Below are 21,589 nucleotides of genomic sequence, written 5' to 3'. Positions count from 1 at the left end.
CCATGTTTCTCCTTTTGCACTGAAGAGGTTGCACTTCTGTGCTCAAGACACAAACAAAGCCATACTTCAGAGAAGCAGTTTGTAACATAGGCACTATCTCAAGAGTATATATTATTTATGAAAAAAACAAATGGCGTTAAGAAAAACGTGTCAATAATTGATGCAGCCATGAAATTATAAAAGGATGTTGCTGAATAGACAATTTGTCTAATATTTTTTCATTCTTTCATAGATCATGACACACACATATTTTGATGATCCTGCATGTCTACAACTCAGTAATTTTCAGAAGTGCTAAATGTTGCTCTAAAAACGATGAGTGTTGATTATGCGAGGCTTGTGTGGCATTGTAATGCTGGATTGGTTCTTCCAGGGATGCGTCGAAGCGGAACACAGCGTGAGGTAAGATGAAAATGGATTTATTAAAGTCATAAAAGGCTAGGAACGAAAACACTGGTGTAAAGAGAAGGCAAACACAAGACGCTAGCGTGAAAGCTAGGATAACAACTGGGAAACTAAAACTGGCACGTAGGCACAAAAGAGAATACAAAACAACTAGGAAACTAAAACTGGCACGTAGGCACAAAAGAGAATACAAAACAACTAGGAAACTACAACTGGCACGTAGGCACAAAAGAGAATACAAAACAACTAGGAAACTAAAAGTGGCACGTAGGCACAAAAGAGAATACAAAACAACCAGCGTGAAAGCTAGGATAACAACCAGGAAACTAAAACTGGCACGTAGGCACAAAAGAGAATACAAAACAACTAGCGTGAACGCTAGCATAACAACTAGGAAACTAAAACTGGCACGTAGGCACAAAAGAGAATGCAAAACAACTAGCGTAAACGCTAGGATAACAACTAGGAAACTAAAACTGGAACGTAGGCACAAAAGAGAATACAACACAACTAGGAAACTAAAACTGGCACGTAGGCACAAAAGAGAATACAAAACAACTAGCGTGAACGCTAGGATAACAACTAGGAAACTAAAACTGGCACGTAGGCACAAAAGAGGATACAAAACAACTAGCGTGAACGCTAGGATAACAACTAAGAAACTAAAAATGGCATGTAGGCACAAAAGAGAATATAAAACAACCAGCGTGATCGCTAGGATAACAACAAGGAAACTAAAACTGGCACGTAGGCACAAAAGAGAATACAAAACAACTAGCGTGAACGCTAGGATAACAACTAGGAAACTACAACTGGCACTTAAGCACAAAAGGGAATACAAAACAACTAAGAAACTAAAACTGGCACGTAGGCACAAAAGAGAATACAAAACAACTAGCGTGAAAGCTAGGATAACAACAAGGAAACTAAAGCTGGCACGTAGGCACAAAAGAGAATACAAAACAACTAGCGCGAAAGCTAGGATAACAACTAGGAAAGTACAACTGGCACGTAGGCACAAAAGAGAATAAAAAACAACTAGCGTGAAAGCTAGGATAACAACTAGGAAACTAAAACTGGCACGTAGGCACAAAAGAGAATACAAAACAACTAGCGTGAACGCTAGGATAACAACTAGGAAACTAAAACTGGCACGTAGGCACAAAAGAGAATACAAAACAACCAGCGTGATCGCTAGGATAACAACAAGGAAACTAAAACTGGCACGTAGGCACAAAAGAGAATACAAAACAACTAGCGTGAACGCTAGGATAACAACTAGGAAACTACAACTGGCACGTAAGCACAAAAGGGAATACAAAACAACTAGGAAACTAAAACTGGCACGTAGGCACAAAAGAGAATACAAAACAACTAGCGTGAAAGCTAGGATAACAACAAGGAAACTAAAGCTGGCACGTAGGCACAAAAGAGAATACAAAACAACTAGCGTGAACGCTAGGATAACAACTAGGAAACTAAAACTGGCACGTAGGCACAAAAGAGAATAAAAAACAACTAGCGTGAAAGCTAGGATAACAACTAGGAAACTACAACTGGCACGTAGGCACAAAAGGGAATACAAAACAACTAGGAACCTAAAACTGGCACGTAGGCACAAAAGAGAATAAAAAACAACTAGCGTGAAAGCTAGGATAACAACTAGGAAACTAAAACTGGCACGTAGGCACAAAAGAGAATACAAAACAACTAGCGTGAACGCTAGGATAACAACTAGGAAACTAAAACTGGCACGTAGGCACAAAAGAGAATACAAAACAACTAGCGTGAACGCTAGGATAACAACTAAGAAACTAAAACTGGCACGTAGGCACAAAAGAGAATACAAAACAACTAGCGTGAACGCTAGGATAACAACAAGGAAACTAAAGCTGGCACGTAGGCACAAAAGAGAATACAAAACAAGTAGCGCGAAAGCTAGGATAACAACTAGGAAAGTACAACTGGCACGTAGGCACAAAAGAGAATAAAAAATAACTAGCGTGAAAGCTAGGATAACAACTAGGAAACTAAAACTGGCACGTAGGCACAAAAGAGAATACAAAACAACTAGCGTGAACGCTAGGATAACAACTAGGAAACTAAAACTGTCACGTAGGCACAAAAGAGAATACAAAACAACTAGCGTGAACGCTAGGATAACAACTAGGAAACTAAAACTGGCACGTAGGCACAAAAGAGAATACAAAACAACCAGCATGATCGCTAGGATAACAACAAGGAAACTAAAACTGGCACGTAGGCACAAAAGAGAATACAAAACAACTAGCGTGAACGCTAGGATAACAACTAGGAAACTACAACTGGCACGTAAGCACAAAAGGGAATACAAAACAACTAGGAAACTAAAACTGGCACGTAGGCACAAAAGAGAATACAAAACAACTAGCGTGAAAGCTAGGATAACAACAAGGAAACTAAAGCTGGCACGTAGGCACAAAAGAGAATACAAAACAACTAGCGTGAACGCTAGGATAACAACTAGGAAACTAAAACTGGCACGTAGGCACAAAAGAGAATAAAAAACAACTAGCGTGAAAGCTAGGATAACAACTAGGAAACTACAACTGGCACGTAGGCACAAAAGGGAATACAAAACAACTAGGAAACTAAAACTGGCACGTAGGCACAAAAGAGAATAAAAAACAACTAGCGTGAAAGCTAGGATAACAACTAGGAAACTAAAACTGGCACGTAGGCACAAAAGAGAATACAAAACAACTAGCGTGAACGCTAGGATAACAACTAGGAAACTAAAACTGGCACGTAGGCACAAAAGAGAATACAAAACAACTAGCGTGAACGCTAGGATAACAACTAAGAAACTAAAACTGGCACGTAGGCACAAAAGAGAATACAAAACAACTAGCGTGAACGCTAGGATAACAACAAGGAAACTAAAGCTGGCACGTAGGCACAAAAGAGAATACAAAACAACTAGCGCGAAAGCTAGGATAACAACTAGGAAAGTACAACTGGCACGTAGGCACAAAAGAGAATAAAAAACAACTAGCGTGAAAGCTAGGATAACAACTAGGAAACTAAAACTGGCACGTAGGCACAAAAGAGAATACAAAACAACTAGCGTGAACGCTAGGATAACAACTAGGAAACTAAAACTGGCACGTAGGCACAAAAGAGAATACAAAACAACTAGGAAACTAAAACTGGCACGTAGACACAAAAGAGAATACAAAACAACTAGGAAACTAAAACTGGCACGTAGGCACAAAAGAGAATACAAAAGAACTAGCGTGAAAGCTAGGATAACAACTAGGATAGTACAACTGCCACGTAGGCACAAAAGAGAATACAAAACAACTAGCGTGAACGCTAGGATAACAACTAGGATAGTACAACTGGCACGTAGGCACAAAAGAGAATACAAAACAACTAAGAAACTAAAACTGGCACGTAGGCACAAAAGAGAATACAAAACAACTAGCGTGAAAGCTAGGATAAAAACTAGGAAACTACAACTGGCACGTAGGCACAAAAGAGAATACAAAACAACAAGGAAACTTGATACAATAAGATAAAATACAATAAGGTCCTCTGTCCCAAAGGGACATTTGGTCCCTAATAAATAAAGAATAGTGAAGAACAGGCTGAATAAGTGTAGGTTATATGAGGCATAAATAAGCAACTGCTATGTTAAGCTAACATATTATGGTAAGAGTCATTCAAATAACTATAACATACAGAACATGCTATACCTTTACCAAACTATCTCTCACTCCTAATCCATAAATCCCATGAAATCTTAGACGTCTAGTCTCTTACGTGAACTAGCTAAATAATATCATTTGATATTTTACGGTAACGTGTTAATAATTTCACACATAAGTCGCTCCTGAGTATAAGTCGCACCCCCGGCCAAACTATGAAGAAAACTGCGACTTATAGTCCGAAAAATATGGTAAATGAGTGTGCTTGACTGAGTACCTGCAGAAGTGTGTGAACCTGCTTGCCGGTGCTGCTGATGAGAGCATGTTGTTTGGCAACACTTGCATCGATGTCTGAGAGCATCAGAGGAGCATCATCACCACTGGTCCTGCTGACACATGCACGCCCACTCAGTCCGCCCAGCAGGTCCTGGATGGCCTGCAGGTTCGCTTTGCTCTTGCGGACGCGACTCCAAATGCTCTAGAAGGGGCGCAGAAAGAAACTTTTGTTACAGTTAGACATTACATTGCACTTAACTTGTTTCACTTCTGATGTTTGGCATAAATGAGCTAGCAAAAAAAATGAAGTGTGTTTTTGTCACACCGCGGCGAGAGATGTCTTGTCTTGTGAGATTCATGTTTTAGTTTGAAAAGTAACTCTCCTCTGGTTTCAGGTCACTTGCCCCTCCTTTTGTGTCATCAGTCTGATGTCCTCCCTGATCTGTGATTGTTTCCACTACCCTCATGTCTTTTATAAGCCCCCGCCTCCCTGTGTTCTGTGCCAGGATGTCTCGTTGTTTTGTGCCCCTCCAGCTTCATGCCCAAGCCTCGTCTCGTCTCAATTTTGATTATCCTGATCCTGAATTCCCTTGTTGGCATTTTGAGTTTCCTTTTCTCCTCCTAAGCAGAGTGATGTTTGGTTTTATAGTTTTGCAGCCCAAGTGGTGAGACTCAGTTTTTTCTTACAGTTCTCCTTTTCCTCCATTTTTTGAGTGACCTAGATCTAGATGAAGAAGTTGTAAAGCCATTGTTTCTCCCTCCTTTTGGAGCGTCTTTTCTTATTGATAGATTTATTTATTAGTGATTCCTAGAGCCCAAAAAAAGTCTGCGGGCTATAGAGCGTTTTCCGTTCGGGCTCCAGTACTCTGGAATGCCCTCCCGGTAACAGTTCGAGATGCTACCTCAGTAGAAGCATTTAAGTCTCACCTTAAAACTCATTTGTATACTCTAGCCTTTAAATAGTCCTCCTTTTTAGACCAGTTGATCTGCCACTTCTTTTCTTTTTTCTCCTATGTCCCCCCCTCCCTTGTGGAGGGGGTCCGGTCCGATGACCATGGATGAAGTACTGGCTGTCCAGAGTCGAGACCCAGGATGGACCGCTCGCCTGTGTATCGGTTGGGGACATCTCTACGCTGCTGATCCGCCTCCGCTTGGGATGGTTTCCTGTGGACGGGACTCTCGTTGCTGTCTTGGATCCGCTTGAACTGAACTCTCGCGGCTGTGTTGGAGCCACTATGGATTGAACTTTCACAGTATCATGTTGGACCCGCTCCACATCCATTGCTTTCGGTCACCTAGAGGGGAGGGGGTTGACCACATCTGAGGTCCTCTCCAAGGTTTCTCATAGTCAGCATTGTCACTGGCGTCCCACTGGGTGTGAGTTTTCCTTGCCCTTTTGTGGGTTCTTCCGAGGATGTTGTAGTCGTAATGATTTGTGCAGTCCTTTGAGACATTTGTGATTTGGGGCTATATAAATAAACACTGATTGATTGATTGAAATTTCATAGATTATATTCTGCGTTAAGTAGAATTTGCTTTTGATATTTTTTGTTTCCTCCTTTCAGAGTGATTTTCGGTTGTTCCTTTTTTGTGGAACCTTTTTCGCCGAGTTGTCAGATGAAAGCTTTGCTGTATTGCCCTGACTCAGGAGGTGAAAAGTAGCTCTCAAAATAAAAGCCTGCCGGATTGTTCCCTACTCTGCATCTGAGTCCTATTTTGGACCAAGCCTGACACTTTGAATGAACTCTGCAGCTCCTGGTAATGAAGTGAAGTTAAGTGAATTATATTTATATAGCGCTTTTCTCTAGTGACTCAAAGCGCTTTACATAGTGAAAGCCAATATCTAAGTTCCATTTAAAGCAGTGTGGGTGGCACTGGGAGCAGGTGGGTCAAGTGTCTTGCCCAAGTACACAACGACAGTAACTAGGATGGCGGAAGCGGGAATCGAACCTGCAACCCTCAAGTTGCTGGCACGGCCACTCTACCAACCGAGTTATGCCGCCCCATATATCTACTTGTATATTATTTAAGAATACGATGATGAAACTTCATGTACAGTTCATGTGGGTTTTATGATGCAGTTTTATCCCCCAGCACAATAATTCACTATTAATTACATACATGGGATATTTTAGTTTTAAAACTTATAATAATTTTGAGGTCAACCAGTGTCATGAACTTGTGCTGAACTCTAAATGTTGCGTTGTGTGACAAACTGTAAAAGGAGGCATTTGTGTATATTAATATTGTTCATATGGTGCTTTGACAAAAAGTTAACTTTGATCATTTCCAAATGTGTAAAATTCAGAAAAAAGAAATCAACAAAAACCTGGACAAGATCCTGTGTGCTCTTAATGTAGTCCCAGGGGTCGTCCTGGGCCCAGGTAAGCTCCCGCAGGGCCGGATCCAGCTGTCTCCTGACCTTGTCCAGCTGGTCTTGAAGCAGTCCTCGCTCCACATCCAGGATGGTACTCTGCAGCTGGTTGTACCACTGGGTCACCAGGGTCAGAGTCTGACTTTGCTACAGGACACAAGGCCAGACTCTCAGCACCATTCTACTTAGTGCACTGCACTCAGGTGTGGAACTCACCAGGTAGATCCTCTCACGTTTAGAGTGGAGATGAAGAGCCGCTTGGGGAATGTTTGGCCTGTTCAGCATTCTCAGATACTTCACCTCCCTGAGCACCGATGTCAACTGGAGGAGGGGTCAGGGCCTGCTTAACATTTACTGATTCCACCTAATACCATTTCTTGGCTATTCAAACATGATGTATGTTTACGGAATTTAATGACAAAAAATTGGAGGAATAATAATAGTGTAACTCCTATTTGCTTCATTTCCGGTTTACCAACTTTGACATGGTGCCAAATATGTGCCAACCATGTATCGGCGTACAAATTCTCATTCATTAGTTTTGTGTGCTGCTGAAAGCGCTATGGTGCCTGCCATTTTGATGACATCACTTCCTGTACAAATGGGTGCGGTGATTTTGAAGAACATCGACAGCGAGCAGCACTTCTGACAAGTTTATTTCCACAATTCATGATGAGAAACACTTTAAATCTGTCCAAACTCTCCCAGTTTAGCTGCACTGCTTGCGGTTGCTCGACAATCCCTGAGCTAGCATTTGAGCTACATAAATAGCCTTTGGCTTTCGGCATCTTCGTTTCAAGGGGTTTTACCAGCAAAGGGGGATTTGTTCCGCAGCTAGTCTTTAATTGTGATGAGATGGAAGAAGATGCCGCTGTGAACCTTAATTACAGCAAAGGAGAAGGCACTACCGGGACACAAGCACATGAAGGAGCGCCTGCCTTGCACTGCTTCTTGGTGCCAACGCTAGTGGCAAATATATATATATATATATATCTATATATACATATATATCTCTTGATTGGATTATCCAGAGAATAGTGCTCGATACCGTGGTAGAGCGCAATATGTAGGTGTGGGAAAAATCACAAGACTACTTCATCTCTACAGAACTGTTTCATGAGGGGTTCCCTCAATCATCAGGAGATTTTAATGGAAGCATTCACATACAAAAAGGTAACACGCAAGGACTTTAACACATCCGACACGTACGTAGGATTAACCGAAGGAGCGTTCAAAACAAGATGGAATAACCACAATGCCTCCTTTAGAAACCAGACTTTGCGGAATTCTACAGAACTCAGCAAACACATTTGGAACCTCACAGACAATAATGTTGAATATTCAATAACATGGCAAATTCTTGCATCCAGCACACCTTACAACAGTGGTAATAAAAGATGCAACCTATGCTTAAAAGAGAAACTGTTTATTATATATCATCCAGATCTATCATCCCTCAACAAGCGCAGTGAAATCATTTCAACATGCCGTCACAGACGGAAACACCTCCTAGGTAACACATGAGCCAATCACCACACCCTACGCCTGCCTGTACCCACCCACTCTGTGCTCTATATAAACCATTGTATGTGAATGCTTCCATTAAAATCTCCTGATGATTGAGGGAACCCCTCATGAAACACTTCTGTAGAGATGAAGTAGTCTTGTGATTTTTCCCACACACACATACATATATATATATATATATATATATATATATATATATATATATATATATATATATATATATTTACTAAAATAGGGACTTTTGTCAAGGTTTGAACCAAACATTTATGTTTACAGTAGCTATGTGGCCATGGACACATTTAATCGGATTAAAAGCCTAACCAGAATAAAAATGCTTCATGTAAACACGACATTTAGAATATTCTGACCCGATCACACACGTTCGGATCAAGATTTAATTCAGATCAAAATGTAATTTCGATCGAGATGGGTGGTTTATGGCGAAAGTCATTAGGATTGTAGGATATAAAAACACTTCTATAATTGGGGTTAGAATGATCCCTACTGCGCATGTCTTTGATGTCAGATACACTTTGGGACTACATTTAATATTCTCAGAATGAAACCATTGTCTTGCTTTTCTCTCCCACGTCCAACATGTGCGGAAGTAGCGTTACGTACTGTTGAGTTTCTTGCTTTAAAACCAGACTAGCAAAAACAAAAGCATGGTCTGGGGTGTCATGTATTGACGTAACAATAAAACAAGCGATCCAGTTGTCCTCTTAACGAGCTGTTTCATTCACGTCATTACAGCTAGCTGCTAGCCTCAGACACATACACAGATAGTCGTAAAAAAGCGTGGCTGCAACCCGTGCTTAATTACAACATAAAAAGCACAGATAGCGCCATTTAAAAAAGAAAGGTAAAACAAAAGTAGTGAACAGAAGGGAAACAATGATAAATACAGAGATAAGCAGACATGCACAAACCATGTTGGCTTACGGTGAAAGTCACTGCTTGGTCAGCACCTGCACCGTTCTGTTTAATTAAAGTATTCTGATTTAAGATGTGATAGATGATCATTCACATCTTTTTTTCAGGGTCCGTGTACACGGTAACATTCTTATGCGAATGATGATCACATTGATTCTTATGGAGAACTCCGCTTCACTATACAAACTTGTCTCTTGCTGAACCATGTTGAAGAACCATTTAAGTTTGTAGATGGAGGTTAGAGTGTTTGTTTTATTGTAATTGTAGTTTGCAGAATGTGTGAAGATTGTGCTTACAGCTGGACTGAAGTTAAGGTGGAACAGGCCTGTGTTGGTGTCAAACGTCAGCAGGGGGTCTTTTAGGTGTCTTTGACAGACTTCCTCCAGACCTTCAGTCCACCCTGAGAGAAGCTCCTGGTCCTGCTGTTCCAGGTTTTCCAGAAGACGCTCACACTTCCGAAAGGTGGCGTCGGCCTCAGTGCCACCCAGAGGCCTGAAAGGGAAAAACAGAATGAAGGTTTGCTGGGATCTTTCCTTCAGTCTTGGTACAAAAGGTGCATGAGTCCTCACATTTGAGACAAGTTGCTCCGGTTGCTCAGAATGCGACTCTGAAGCTCCTGTGACCATTTCAGCCTCCCGGCCACCGGGGGCAGATTGTTCCCCAAACACACACTTCCTGACTGCAGCAGAAAGGACATTCCCATCAATAATCACTTCAAAAGTCACAGCTGGACATGCCGGATAACAAATTAAACCTTAAAAGTACCATATTATTCCATTTCTCAACATTGTGAAATTCAGAGGTGTCTAGTATCCATGCTGGATTGGATATGGTTTTAAAATACTTTAAGTAAGCCCGACTGCATGTTTTGTGTCTGCCAGATTTAAACACTGATGACGTGTATTAAACAAGACAAGAAGCAAAGAATTAAACATAGACAGAATTAAATTTGGCTCAATTTGAGGAGAAACGTCTGGTCTGGGCCCTGCGATGAGGTCGCCCGATTGTAGCTGAAATAGGCGCCAGCGCAACCCGCGACCCCAAAAGGGAATAAGCGGTAGAAAAAGGATGGATGGATTGATGTCTGGTCTGTATTTTTGTACAGTGTCTCAGCACGCTCTGGTGAAAGATTGTATGCCTCCTCCTTCATTTGGACTTTCTCTGACCACATGTCAACAGCTGCTTCCAGAGGGACAGAGTCGTAAACAGTTCACAGGAAAGGTCGTAAAAGAGTTCAAAGAGAGGTTTGTAAAACAGGAGGGGAGTCCGGCCCTGCTTCCTCTCCGCTTTTGTAGTTCTTGGGTCAGACAATATCTTTTTGTTTACTAAAATACATGAAAGAAACAGTAACACCTTCATGTTGCTTCCCCCCCTACACAGTGGAGTTTTAAAAGCCTTACTCTTGGTAAATTTAAAGACAGCTTTTGGTCTTCTCGCTAGGAACTCATTTCAACACAAAGTTTTTGTGATAACTTAGAAACAATTATTCTAACGGTGTCTATTTGCTAATGCTAATGAAGTGTGTGTGCCCCAACAAATAGTGCAGTTTATGTACTTTTTGCATGCACTGTACACTGCATCATTGTCCAGAGTCCAGTAGTAGATATCATGCATCACACAATCACTACAACTTGCCATCCAGGCAGGAATGACGTGTGAAAGCCTCGATGCTGAACTGAAATACTGACAAGAAGTAGAATGACTGTTGGAATCGTTTGAATGTTGAAGAGCTGACGCCAACCTGAAAAAATGTGTGATTTGGAGAAGTGTGAATACTGCTCAATCATTTTCTATGGGAGGTTATTCCTGGTATTTCCGGGTAATCGGGGACTTTTCTGAACCAGCAAACGTGCTGGCTTGAATGTCCAGGGTGAGTGGAGTCTGTGGATGTTGGAACACTTCCAATCAGATGAGAAAAGTGGGAAATGCAGTCCATTGTAAGTTTCCCATTCATTGTCAATTGGGAGAAAAATCCGGGAAATTCTGGGAAAACATTTTTTATGTGTGACATATTTGAAGAGTAGTGTGTGTGTGTATGTGTGTGTGTGTGTGTGTGTGTGTGTGTGTGTGTGGAGGGTTGGAAGGTCGGGATGGGCTTGAAAAATGGTTAAAAATGTTGAGGATTTAGGTAATTGGAGAACTAAGAATCTGTCCGTTCATTTGAATGGGAATTTCCTGGAAAATCTGGGAATTTTACAGAAACTGGGTATTTTTTTTAAATACTGACACTAACACAATTGTCCTACATTATATGAATGGGTTGGTGTTGAAATTTTTTAGAATCGTCTGAACTTGTTAAAAATGTTGAGAATTTAGGGAATCGGGGAACTATGATTACCTTCATTCATTTGAATGGGAATTTCCTGAAAAATTTGGGAATTTCGTGAAAAAAAAACTGGTATTTTTTGAAAAATATTGAACCTAGCACAATTGTCCTACATTATATAAATGGGTTGGTGTTGGAATTCAACGAATCGTCCGAACTTAGAATAAATATTTAGGAATTCTTGGAATTTCGGAAAAAATCCAGAATTTGTACGCAGTGAAAAATTATGATTTTTCTAAGAGGAATATTTTAAAAGTGCAATGGTCAAAAACGGCTGAAAAATGTGGACTTTCCAGCAAGAGGTGAAAATACAGCTCTGGAAAACCGGAAATTGTTGGAAATGTTTTCAATTTAGTGGTAGTTTGATTGTCCAGGGTGAGTGGAAGGTGTATATTTCTGTGTATGTTTCACATTCTTTGTCTATTAGGAGAAAATTCCGGGAAATTCCGGGAAAACATGTTTTATGTGTGACATATCTGAAGAGTAGTGTGTGTGGTTGGAATGGGGTTGAAACATTGTTAAAAATGTTCAGAATTTGGGGCATTGGATAAATAAGAATACGTTCATTCATTTGAATAGGAATTTCCTGAAAAATTTTGCGAAAAAAACTGTTATTTTTTGATAAATATTGAACCTAGCACAATTGTCCTACATTATATGAATGGGTTGGTGTTGGAATTTAACAAATCGTCTGAACTTAGAATAGTTATTTAGGAATTCCTGGAATTTTGGAAAAAAAATCAAACATTTGTACGCAATAAAAAATAATGATTTTTTTGTCCCAACTAAGAGGAATATTTTAAAAGTGCAATGGTCAAAAACGGCTGAAAAATGTGGACTTTCCAGCAAGAGGTGAAAATAGAGCTTTGGAAAAACGGAAATTCTGGGAATTGTTTTCAACTTAGTGGTAGTTCGATTGTCCAGGGTGAGTGGAAGGTGTATATTTCTGTGTATGTTTCACATTCTTTGTCAATTGGGAGAAAATTCCGGAAAAGTCCGCGAAAACATGTTTTACGTGTGACATATCTGAAGAGTAGTGTGTGTGTGGTCGGAATCGGGTTGAGAAGTTGTTAAAAATGTTGAGAATTTAGGGCATTGGAGAACTATTAATACGTTCATTCATTTGAATGGGAATTTCCCCAAAAATGTGGGAATTTCGCAAAAAAAAAAACTGGTATTTTTTGAAAAATATTGATCTAAGCACAAGTGTCCGACATTAAATGAATGGGTTGGTGTTGGAATTTTTCGAATAGGTTGAAAAACGTCACCATAGTCAGTCTGAACTTAGAATGGTTATTTTGGAATTCCTGGAATTTCAGAAAAAGAAAAAAAAAACGGGAAATGGCCAATTAATTTTTACTGGGAAAGATTTCCAGCAAGACGTGAAAATAGAGGTTTGGAAAACTGGAAGTTCCTGGAATTGTTTTGACGTTAAATATAGAAGTGTGAGGAATTGTGCAAATTCCCAAAAACTATTTTTTAATGGGAACATTTCCCCGGAAACACAGGCATTCTGGGTAATCTGGGATATTTCAAAGAAATAATGTTTTGTTGAGCACACGATTCCTGGTTCCGATCAAATAAGAACTAGAGTGCATGTAGAATAATAAATGAGATTGATGATGTATATTTCTGCTGTGAGTGTTGGGCTTCCCCACAACTTGCAGGACTTGGTAGAAACACTGAGACCCAGTCTAAGTTCATCGAGTTTTTCATTGTGGTTCCCAAACTGCACCAATTTGCTCCCTCAGAGTTTTCAACTCACTTGAAGGATTATTTATGACATTTTCCTTTTTCAGAATGTGTTTGTTCCATTTGGGGGTCAAAGTAAAACAAAAGAAAACAAACCAAAGTTGTACTTTTAAGTTATCGTGCCATGGTTTTGACCCGTCCGGTCCACGTGGGAATGGATGTTTGGAACTAAAAGGACTTTGTAAAAGTTCCAGTTGGTCCTGTTGCTCCTCACCTCATCTCTGTGTTGGTGGAGCAGAAGGTGGAGGTGTTCCACTTCCTGCTTGAACAAGTCCAGGAGCACGGTGTCATTAGCGGAGAAGAGCTGATGGATCCTGGGTCTCTCCAGCAAGTTGCCAAAAAGCTGTAGCAGCTAGATTGGCACACAAGGCTGTTGTTTCAGCAAAGCAGGGTTAAAGAAACAAACAAACAGATGTCTTGCCAACATACCTTCTTAGTAGACTTGAGGTTGTTGGAGCTGTGAAAGAACAGATTGAGGAGTGTTCCCAGCCTCTGCTCAAAGGCTCTGTTCTGTTCCATAAAACACTGGTGTTGATGCACAAATACCTGAACACAAAGCAACAATCGCATAATGATGATTATGTCCATTCAGTCACTGCTCAGTGGTCTAGTGGTTAGAGTGTCCGCCCTGACATCGGTAGGTCGTGAGTTCAAACCCCGGCTGAGTCATACCAAAGACTATAAAAGTAGGAGCCATTACCTCCCTGCTTGGCACGAAGCATCAAGGCTAGGAAAATTGGGGGTTAAATCTCCAAAAATGATTCCCGGGCGTGGCCACTGCTGCTGCTCACTGCTCCCCTCACCTCCCAGGGAGTGATCAAGGGTGATGGGTCAAATGCGCTTGTACCCGTGATCTTGTTCTTTCGGTCATGACCTAAAGCTCATGACCATAGGTGAGGATGGGAACGTAGATCGGCCGCTAAATTGAGAGCTTTGCCTTCCGGCTCAGCTCCTTCTTCACAACAGCACTAATTTGGGTTATGGAGCACTTGAAGCAGTACTAATTAGGGTTATGGAGCAATTTGAAGCAGTACTAATTAGGGTTATGGAGCACTTGAAGCAGTACTAATTAGGGTTATGGAGCACTTGAAGCAGTACTAGCTCGGTTGGTAGAGCGGCCGTGCCAGCAACTTGAGGGTGGCAGGTTCGATTCCCGCTTCCGCCATCCTAGTCAATGCTGTTGTGTCCTTGGGCAAGACACTTTACCCACCTGCTCCCAGTGCCACCCACACTGCTTTAAATGTAACTTAGATATTGGGTTTCACTATGTAAAGTGCTTTGAGTCACTAGAGAAAAGCGCTATATAAATATAATTCACTTCCCTTCACCACTAATTAGTGTTATGGAGCACTAGAAGCAGTACTAATTAGGGTTATGGAGGACTTGGACCAGTACTAATTAGGGTTATGGAGGACTTGGACCAGTACTAATTAGGGTTATGGAGGACTAGGACCAGTACTAATTAGGGTTATGGAGCACTTGGACCAGTACTAATTAGGGTTATGGAGGACTTGGACCAGTACTAATTAGGGTTATGGAGGACTAGGACCAGTACTAATTAGGGTTATGGAGCACTTGGACCAGTACTAATTAGGGTTATGGAGCACAGGTGCAGCTCAGTGATATTTTGACATCCTGCAGGTTGTGTTTGTGTCTTGTGAAGAATGAATTAGCTCATTAGCTGTGAGTACTTGTGTGTTTGCAAGGCATGAGTGTTCTATGTATCCCTGAATAAAAAATCCCTGTGCACAAGACCAAAGTCCTCACAGGGTCGCTGTAGTCCAAAGGATCATATTTGCTCTCCCTGAGCGCTCGCCAGCCCTCATGGAACTCCTCACTCATCCTGGAGACCATCTCGCTGAGGACTTTGCCTCTGGATCCTCCAACTTGTATTTTCTCCAACTTCAGAAAGTCCAGCGCTGCAGCAAACATTTCCTGTTGGTGGAAGAGAAACATTCATTTGCAGCTCAGTTGCTGAAAGATCCTTTTATTGACTGGCTGCAACATTAAAGGAGATGAAATACAACAGTTGTATAAACAGTTGATGTAGTTAAATAAAAAACAGTTGATGTAGTTAAATAATAAACAGTTGATGTAGTTAAATAATAAACAGTTGATGTAGTTAAATAATAAACAGTTGATGTACTTAAATAATAAACAGTTGATGTAGTTAAATAGTAAACAGTTGATGTAGTTAAATAATAATCAGTTGATGTAGTTAAATAATAAACAGTTGATGTAGTTAAATAATAAACAGTTGATGTAGTTAAATACTATTAGAGAAGACACATAGTGCTGACGACAATAATGTTCCTTGAATAAATATATTAGCCTGAACTACATGATTTTCCACCAGATCGACTAAAGCTGACCAATAGTGGGACGCGGTGCTGCATTAACCCAGAATTTGACCACATTTCATCCAAACAACCTTTTCACACTAACGAGCAAGTTAAAACCTTAAGAGTCCTTCTAATGGAGACACGGTCTTCTGTTGTTGGCCCCAAACCTTGGAATGTTCTGCCCCCTCGTGACAGAATAGCCCCCACTCTTCAATGTTTAAGTCTCGTATTAAAAGCCACTTTTATTTTCAGGCTTTTAAATCTAAGTATTGTGGTCCTTTGTCTCTTTTATTATATATTATATATATTTTATTATTTTTTATGTGTTATTCTATTTTATTTGTGTGTGTTATTGTTTTTTCATTTAATTGTTTTGTATCATATTGTTTTACTATATTGTATTGATGTATTTTATTCTACTTTATTATTTGTTTTTACTGTTTTATTCAATTTTATTGGTCTTTTGTTTTATTGTATTTTATTTATTTGTTTTTACTGTTTTATTCAATTTTATTGATGTATTTTATTGTTCCATTGTATTTTATTGATGTGTTTTTATTGTTTCCTTTTATTTCATTGATGTATTTTGTTTTATTCTATTTTATTTACTTTGTTTTTATTATTTTCTTCTATTGTATTGATGTCTTTTATTGTTTTATTGTATTTTATTGATTAGTTTTTATTGTATTTTATTGCTGTTATATTATTATATAAAACATTTTTAAATTAGTTTTGTACTTGTTTCATTTGAAATGCTTGTAATTGATTTACTTTTTAGTGTTTATTTTTATGTGCAGCACTCTGGAAACCGTGTAAATAAAGGGGATTGGATACTGTTGATAACATTGGCACTCATGGTAGTTCTGGACCTAGAAACATGGGGGCGGCATGGCACAGTGGGTAGAGCAGCCGTGCCAGAAACCTGAGGGTTGCAGGTTCTTGACATCCAAATTGCTGCCCTTGTGTCCTTGGGCAGGACACTTCACCCTTGAAAAGCGCAATTTAAATCTAATCCATTATTCATTATCGTCTACAGGTGACATTTTTACCAAAATACAAGCAAGAAGAGAAGAGTTGGCAGAGATTTTTCACGGGTTTTGGTTAGAGTTTGGATGGAAAACATTGAAAATCCCAAACCCCCTCCAGAGGTGAAAGGCTGAGTCAGAACCTGTTGAAAGACGGGCAAAGAAGAGCAGGATCGGAGCTCAAAAACAAGGAAAAAAAGTCAGCAAGGCGATAGTGCTCTCTTTTGTATCCTCTTCTACTGATGTTTTTCACGCTGAAAGAGCACGGTGATCCTGACCGGGCCGAATCAGAAATTGGATCGGTGCCATTTTGCAAAGAAAACATGCATGTCCAAATTAAGTGCATTTAGAATGCGTGTACAATTAATTAACAATTGCCAAAGTTGTGCAGGCCGCCCTATTTAAATTTGTTTTTTGCCTGTACTTGGCTGCTTTCACCATGGAGACACTCATTTACTGCACATTCGTGTTATCATGCTCCTCCCACCTTTGGTGTTTTGCTATGTTATGAAACATGCATTTATATACCACTTTTTATGGGTATTTAAGACGCGGTCCTGCAGCGCCATCTATAACGGAGCCCACTTTTAGCGTGCTGAAGGTGCACCCTGGGAAAAGCCGCCACTAACTGCGAGCGTGTGCTGGAATGTTCCAGATGCAAAGGAATGCATATATTGCGGGAAGTTTTTATGAAAAAAACAAATGTAATTGAAAAAATGCCAGCATAAATAAATGTATTTTAATCAGCCTCTTAAGTCATCCAGCAGCTACATGATAAAAGGATATTGCTGAATAGACAATATGTCAGATATTTTTTTTATTTTTGACAGTCCGTATATGTTGACAAGCAAAAATAGGACAGAGCTCCTTTGTCGCATCTATTTGTGTGCAACTGCCAGTTTGCACGTACTTTCCAGACGCAAAAACCCCCACCGCAGAACAGTTTTACTATTGATAAATCACATTGCGTGGACTTAATAGTTACATTTGCATGTTTTTGCATCCTCCCAGTAATGAGGGCATTCAGATGATCAGCATATGTTCTGCATCATCATAAAGACGCGTTAAATGGATTGCACTCCTTATTTTGCACACAAACTTTGCAAATGTCCGCCCTGAGATGCATAGGTTGTGAGTTCAAACACCGGGCGAGTCAAACCAAAGACTAAAAATGGGAGCCATTACCTCCCTGCTTGGCACTCGGCATCAAGGCTTGGAAAATTGGGGGTTAAATAACCAAAAATGACTCCCCGGGCGTGGCCTCCGCTGCTGCCCACTGCTCCCCTCACCTCCCAGGGTGATTAAGGGTGATGGGTCAAATGCAGAGAATAATTTCGCCACACCCAGTGTGTGTGTGTTTGACAATCATTGCTACGTTAACTTTAACATGTTTTAATACATGCAAAACTTTAGTAGGTCAAGGCTTATATTTACAGATTTTTTTGAAGTAAACATGCAATTAAGTGATAAAAAAAAAACAAGTTTTATATGCCTTGATCCACACTGTCAATGTACGGAAATGGGTTCCAATTCTGTAGATGACATCACACCAAGAGGGGGCGGTGTACCAATTACTCCAAAACTAGATGACATTATGGGAAATGGCTGCAAGATTCATTTTCAGGAGCACATTAGGAGAACTTCTTAGTAAAATGTTGGTAATCCGGACACAATAGGTCCTTAAACATCACACCTTAGCTTCAAATAAATGGCTTCATCTTGCATGTGGTAATCATTCTTCTTTCAGCAGTTTGCCCACAACAATCTCTGGTAGAGCCTGTGGACCACCACTGCTACTTGGCAGCAGTTTGGGAATCAAACATTATAGCAAACTAGCCCAAAATATGATACTACAGTAACTTTTTGATACGAATAAATGAGACCAACTGAGTAAGATTTCACATTGCATGATGTAATCAACTTAACAGGGTTGACTTTCAAATAAAGCACTTATCCACTCAGGTGTAAAGTCTTCCTGGCTGCCAAACAAAAGTGTAGACATGTTGTTTCTTGTACAAGTGCATCCTACCTGCATCATGAGCAGCCGCTCCAAGACGCGGTCTGAGCGCCGGAACACGAGCGAGGCGGGAAAGTCCCAAAGCTTTACGGTCTGGTTGTGTTGAAAGTATCCCAGAATCTTCTGGCGGTGAGTGTGGAAGAGCTGCTTGAAGGTGCGCAGGACTGAGATGCTGATTTGGACTCTCTCCTGGCCCTCCTCCAGCTCCATCTTGAAGAGTTCTTGAGGGATCAGGTAGGCAAAGGCCTGTGAGGCCAAGACAAAGACAAAGACACCTTCACACTGAGCCAGCCATAGATTGTCATCATCACTGTACCTTGTCCAGGATCAGGTTGCAGAACTCCTGCAGAAGGACGACCATGCGCTGAGCAGTGCAGTAGAACCGGGAGTGACTCCAGATCAGACAAAGGGAGTGGAAAAGTGGAGGCAGCAAAGTGTCCACCTGAGGGAAACTTCTCTCCTCCAGGTTGGTGATGAGCCTCCTCAAAGGACGCAGATGCAGATCCACATCCTCAGCTTCCAGCAGCGCTGAGAGACAGACATCAAAGAGCCGTCACTCCATCAGGTCCTGGAATTAGTCAATGTGATGAACATAATCACCCTCATCCACTTTGACACAGATCTCTTGGAAGGAGGAGTAATAACTGCTCTTGACTCTTCTCAGGATCTCCATGATCTCTTTCACTTGGCGACTTTGGATCTGAAAACAACAACATGGTTTGGCTTTAGTTGGGCTCTTGTGTCCAAACTAGCAAACTTTCACCAACAGTAGACTGTATGTTCCTAGAAAATAGTTTTTTTGGGACGTCTAGAGATTTGCAACAGGGGGCGTCAAACCACTTCTCCCTAGAGCTGGGCGATATATGGATGTAGTGCGGGTTTGTCCTTGTGTGATGTAGAAAATGACTACCGTATTTCCTTGAATTGCCGCCAGGAGGCTAATTAAGTTAAAACCTCTTCTCACTCCGGCGCTTACTAAAGGCATGTGGTAAATTTAGGCCTGCGTTTATAAATTTGAGTGTGATGTAAGGATACCATCATGAAAAGCCCATTTAATAAAAAAAAACTTTATTATGGTCTTACTTTTACTTATAAATGAAGTCCGTGCGCAGCTCCTTCTCATCAAAAGCATGGATAACTTGTTTATAGAAATCTTCCTTATCTTTCTTCAGTTTTAAAAGTCTCTCTGTCTCGATGGAGATCGTCCTTTATTACCTCCTGCTTCGATTGAAAGTCCAGTTTAGAAAACGGTTTTATTTTAGATATGTAATCCTCCATGTTAAAAGTGCAAGCGAGAGGAAAAAATTAACGATTGCTGCTCACTCTTGCTGCTTGTTGTCACTTCTTCTGCAGCCGAGTAGTCGCAAGAAGGATCACTAGCGCCCTCTACCACCAGGAGGCGGGAGTCATTTAATGACTCATATTTGACTCACGCAGCTACGGTATATTGATAAAACATAGCTGCTTACTGTTCTTTTTAGCATATTCAATAGCTTGGACCTTAAATCCTACTGAATAGCTCTTAATCTTCTTCCCTTTATGCGATTTCAAATGATTGAAATCAGCCTCCTCCATTTTAAAAATGATGACAGGTGAAGTGTCACTCGTGACGTGACGAGTTTGACCCGGCGGAAATTCTAGACATATGCTAATTAAAACAATATTTTGCGAAACGAGTTTGACCCGGCGTTAATCCTGAGCCGGCGGTAATGCTAAGCATGGGCTAATTATTTTGCGAAAGGAGTTTGACCCGGCAGTAATTCTAGGCAGGCACATACTATATACCTGGCGGCAATTCAAGGAAATACAGTATATATGGTGATATTGGAGTATAACTTCTCACGCGGTTGCTTTGAGCTGCGGGCATTACACTACAGGCTCTTCTCACTCCTTCTGGTCTCTGCTTCTCACAGAGACATAAAACAAGTGCATCTTCTTACATACGTCACAGCAGAGAGGTAGCGGCATGGATAAAGTTAGCTGTGATGCTAACGGAGTGGTGCAAGTGGTAATATGAGAGAGAGAAGGTGCCAATCTGGTAACAAATGAAGGAATAAGAATTCATTCCCAAGACAAACAGCAGGGGGTCCATGGTCTGGCGGTGGTTTGGCTTCAAGCGGGAAGATGTTGAACAGCCAACCGTAATTTGTCAAGTGTGGGGCAAAAGCGTTGCTGCAAAAAGTAGCATTATTGCTAATATGTAGCATCATTTGAAAAGTCACCCGCTAGAGAATGAAAAGTGCTTGAAACTCCGCATGTCAACATCTTTGTTCAGTTCCACACCCACAAAATGCAAAGGCAAACATTTCCACATCAGCACCCTATGAAAAAACTAGTCAACAACAGGAAATAACGTCCGCAGGAACCTACCACATAGCAATTTGATTTCCTAATTCGCAGCTCATTTTTATTAGATTAGATTAGATTAGATAGTACTTTATTTATTCCGTCAGGAGAGTCCCTTTAGGAAAATTACAACTTTCAGCACAATCCCATTCAAGATCAGACAAACATTACAGGGAGACAGAACAGGATCGCTGACGGGTCTGCCGGCTTCCAGCGCCCCTTACAAAAAAGATGAGATACAGGTAAATAAAATAAAAAAATCGGTCTTAGCCTGGGCCCTGGAGAGGGGGTGCAGACTGAGGCCAAGGGAGAAAAAAAATAAATAATTGAAATATCTTGTGACATCATGCACAAAAGTGCACTTTATTTGTTTTAAACTATTGTAGTGGCGTTCTGTACAAAAAGTGCACTTTAATTTAGTGTTGTTCTGATATGTCATCTTAGAGACATCATGCACAAAAGTGCACTCATAACTTGTTGTAAAATGTCTCTGACAATCTTGCACTTTCTGTTTTGGAAATGACATGAATGTTTGTGCCACTGCTTGATAATTGTTTGATAAAGACATTTTTAGTTG

At 40.6% G+C, this 21,589-nt stretch overlaps 1 protein-coding gene across 1 annotated transcript in view; it reads right to left on the bottom strand.

Moving 5' to 3' along the window:
* The window catches only part of LOC133567905 (dynein beta chain, ciliary-like), a 29,864-nt gene extending 10,498 nt beyond the window's left edge, over positions 1–19,366 (bottom strand). The window contains exons 1-11 of the mRNA XM_061919521.1: positions 19,267–19,366; positions 18,983–19,194; positions 18,679–18,912; positions 15,050–15,217; positions 13,712–13,828; positions 13,497–13,634; positions 9,774–9,883; positions 9,501–9,696; positions 6,961–7,065; positions 6,700–6,891; positions 4,372–4,572 (exon numbers count right to left, since the gene is read on the bottom strand). Coding sequence (XP_061775505.1) covers positions 4,372–4,572; positions 6,700–6,891; positions 6,961–7,065; positions 9,501–9,696; positions 9,774–9,883; positions 13,497–13,634; positions 13,712–13,828; positions 15,050–15,217; positions 18,679–18,912; positions 18,983–19,194; positions 19,267–19,339 — 1,746 coding nt within the window. The 5' untranslated portion in view covers positions 19,340–19,366. The remainder of the gene's footprint in view (positions 1–4,371; positions 4,573–6,699; positions 6,892–6,960; positions 7,066–9,500; positions 9,697–9,773; positions 9,884–13,496; positions 13,635–13,711; positions 13,829–15,049; positions 15,218–18,678; positions 18,913–18,982; positions 19,195–19,266) is intronic.
* Between the last annotated feature and the right edge of the window lie 2,223 nt (positions 19,367–21,589).

The sequence above is a fragment of the Nerophis ophidion genome, linkage group LG14 (genome assembly GCF_033978795.1).
Source record: "Nerophis ophidion isolate RoL-2023_Sa linkage group LG14, RoL_Noph_v1.0, whole genome shotgun sequence".
Taxonomy (NCBI): Eukaryota; Metazoa; Chordata; class Actinopteri; order Syngnathiformes; family Syngnathidae; genus Nerophis; species Nerophis ophidion.
Note: the sequence above shows the minus strand (reverse complement) of the source record. Positions and strands in the feature narration are given on the sequence as shown.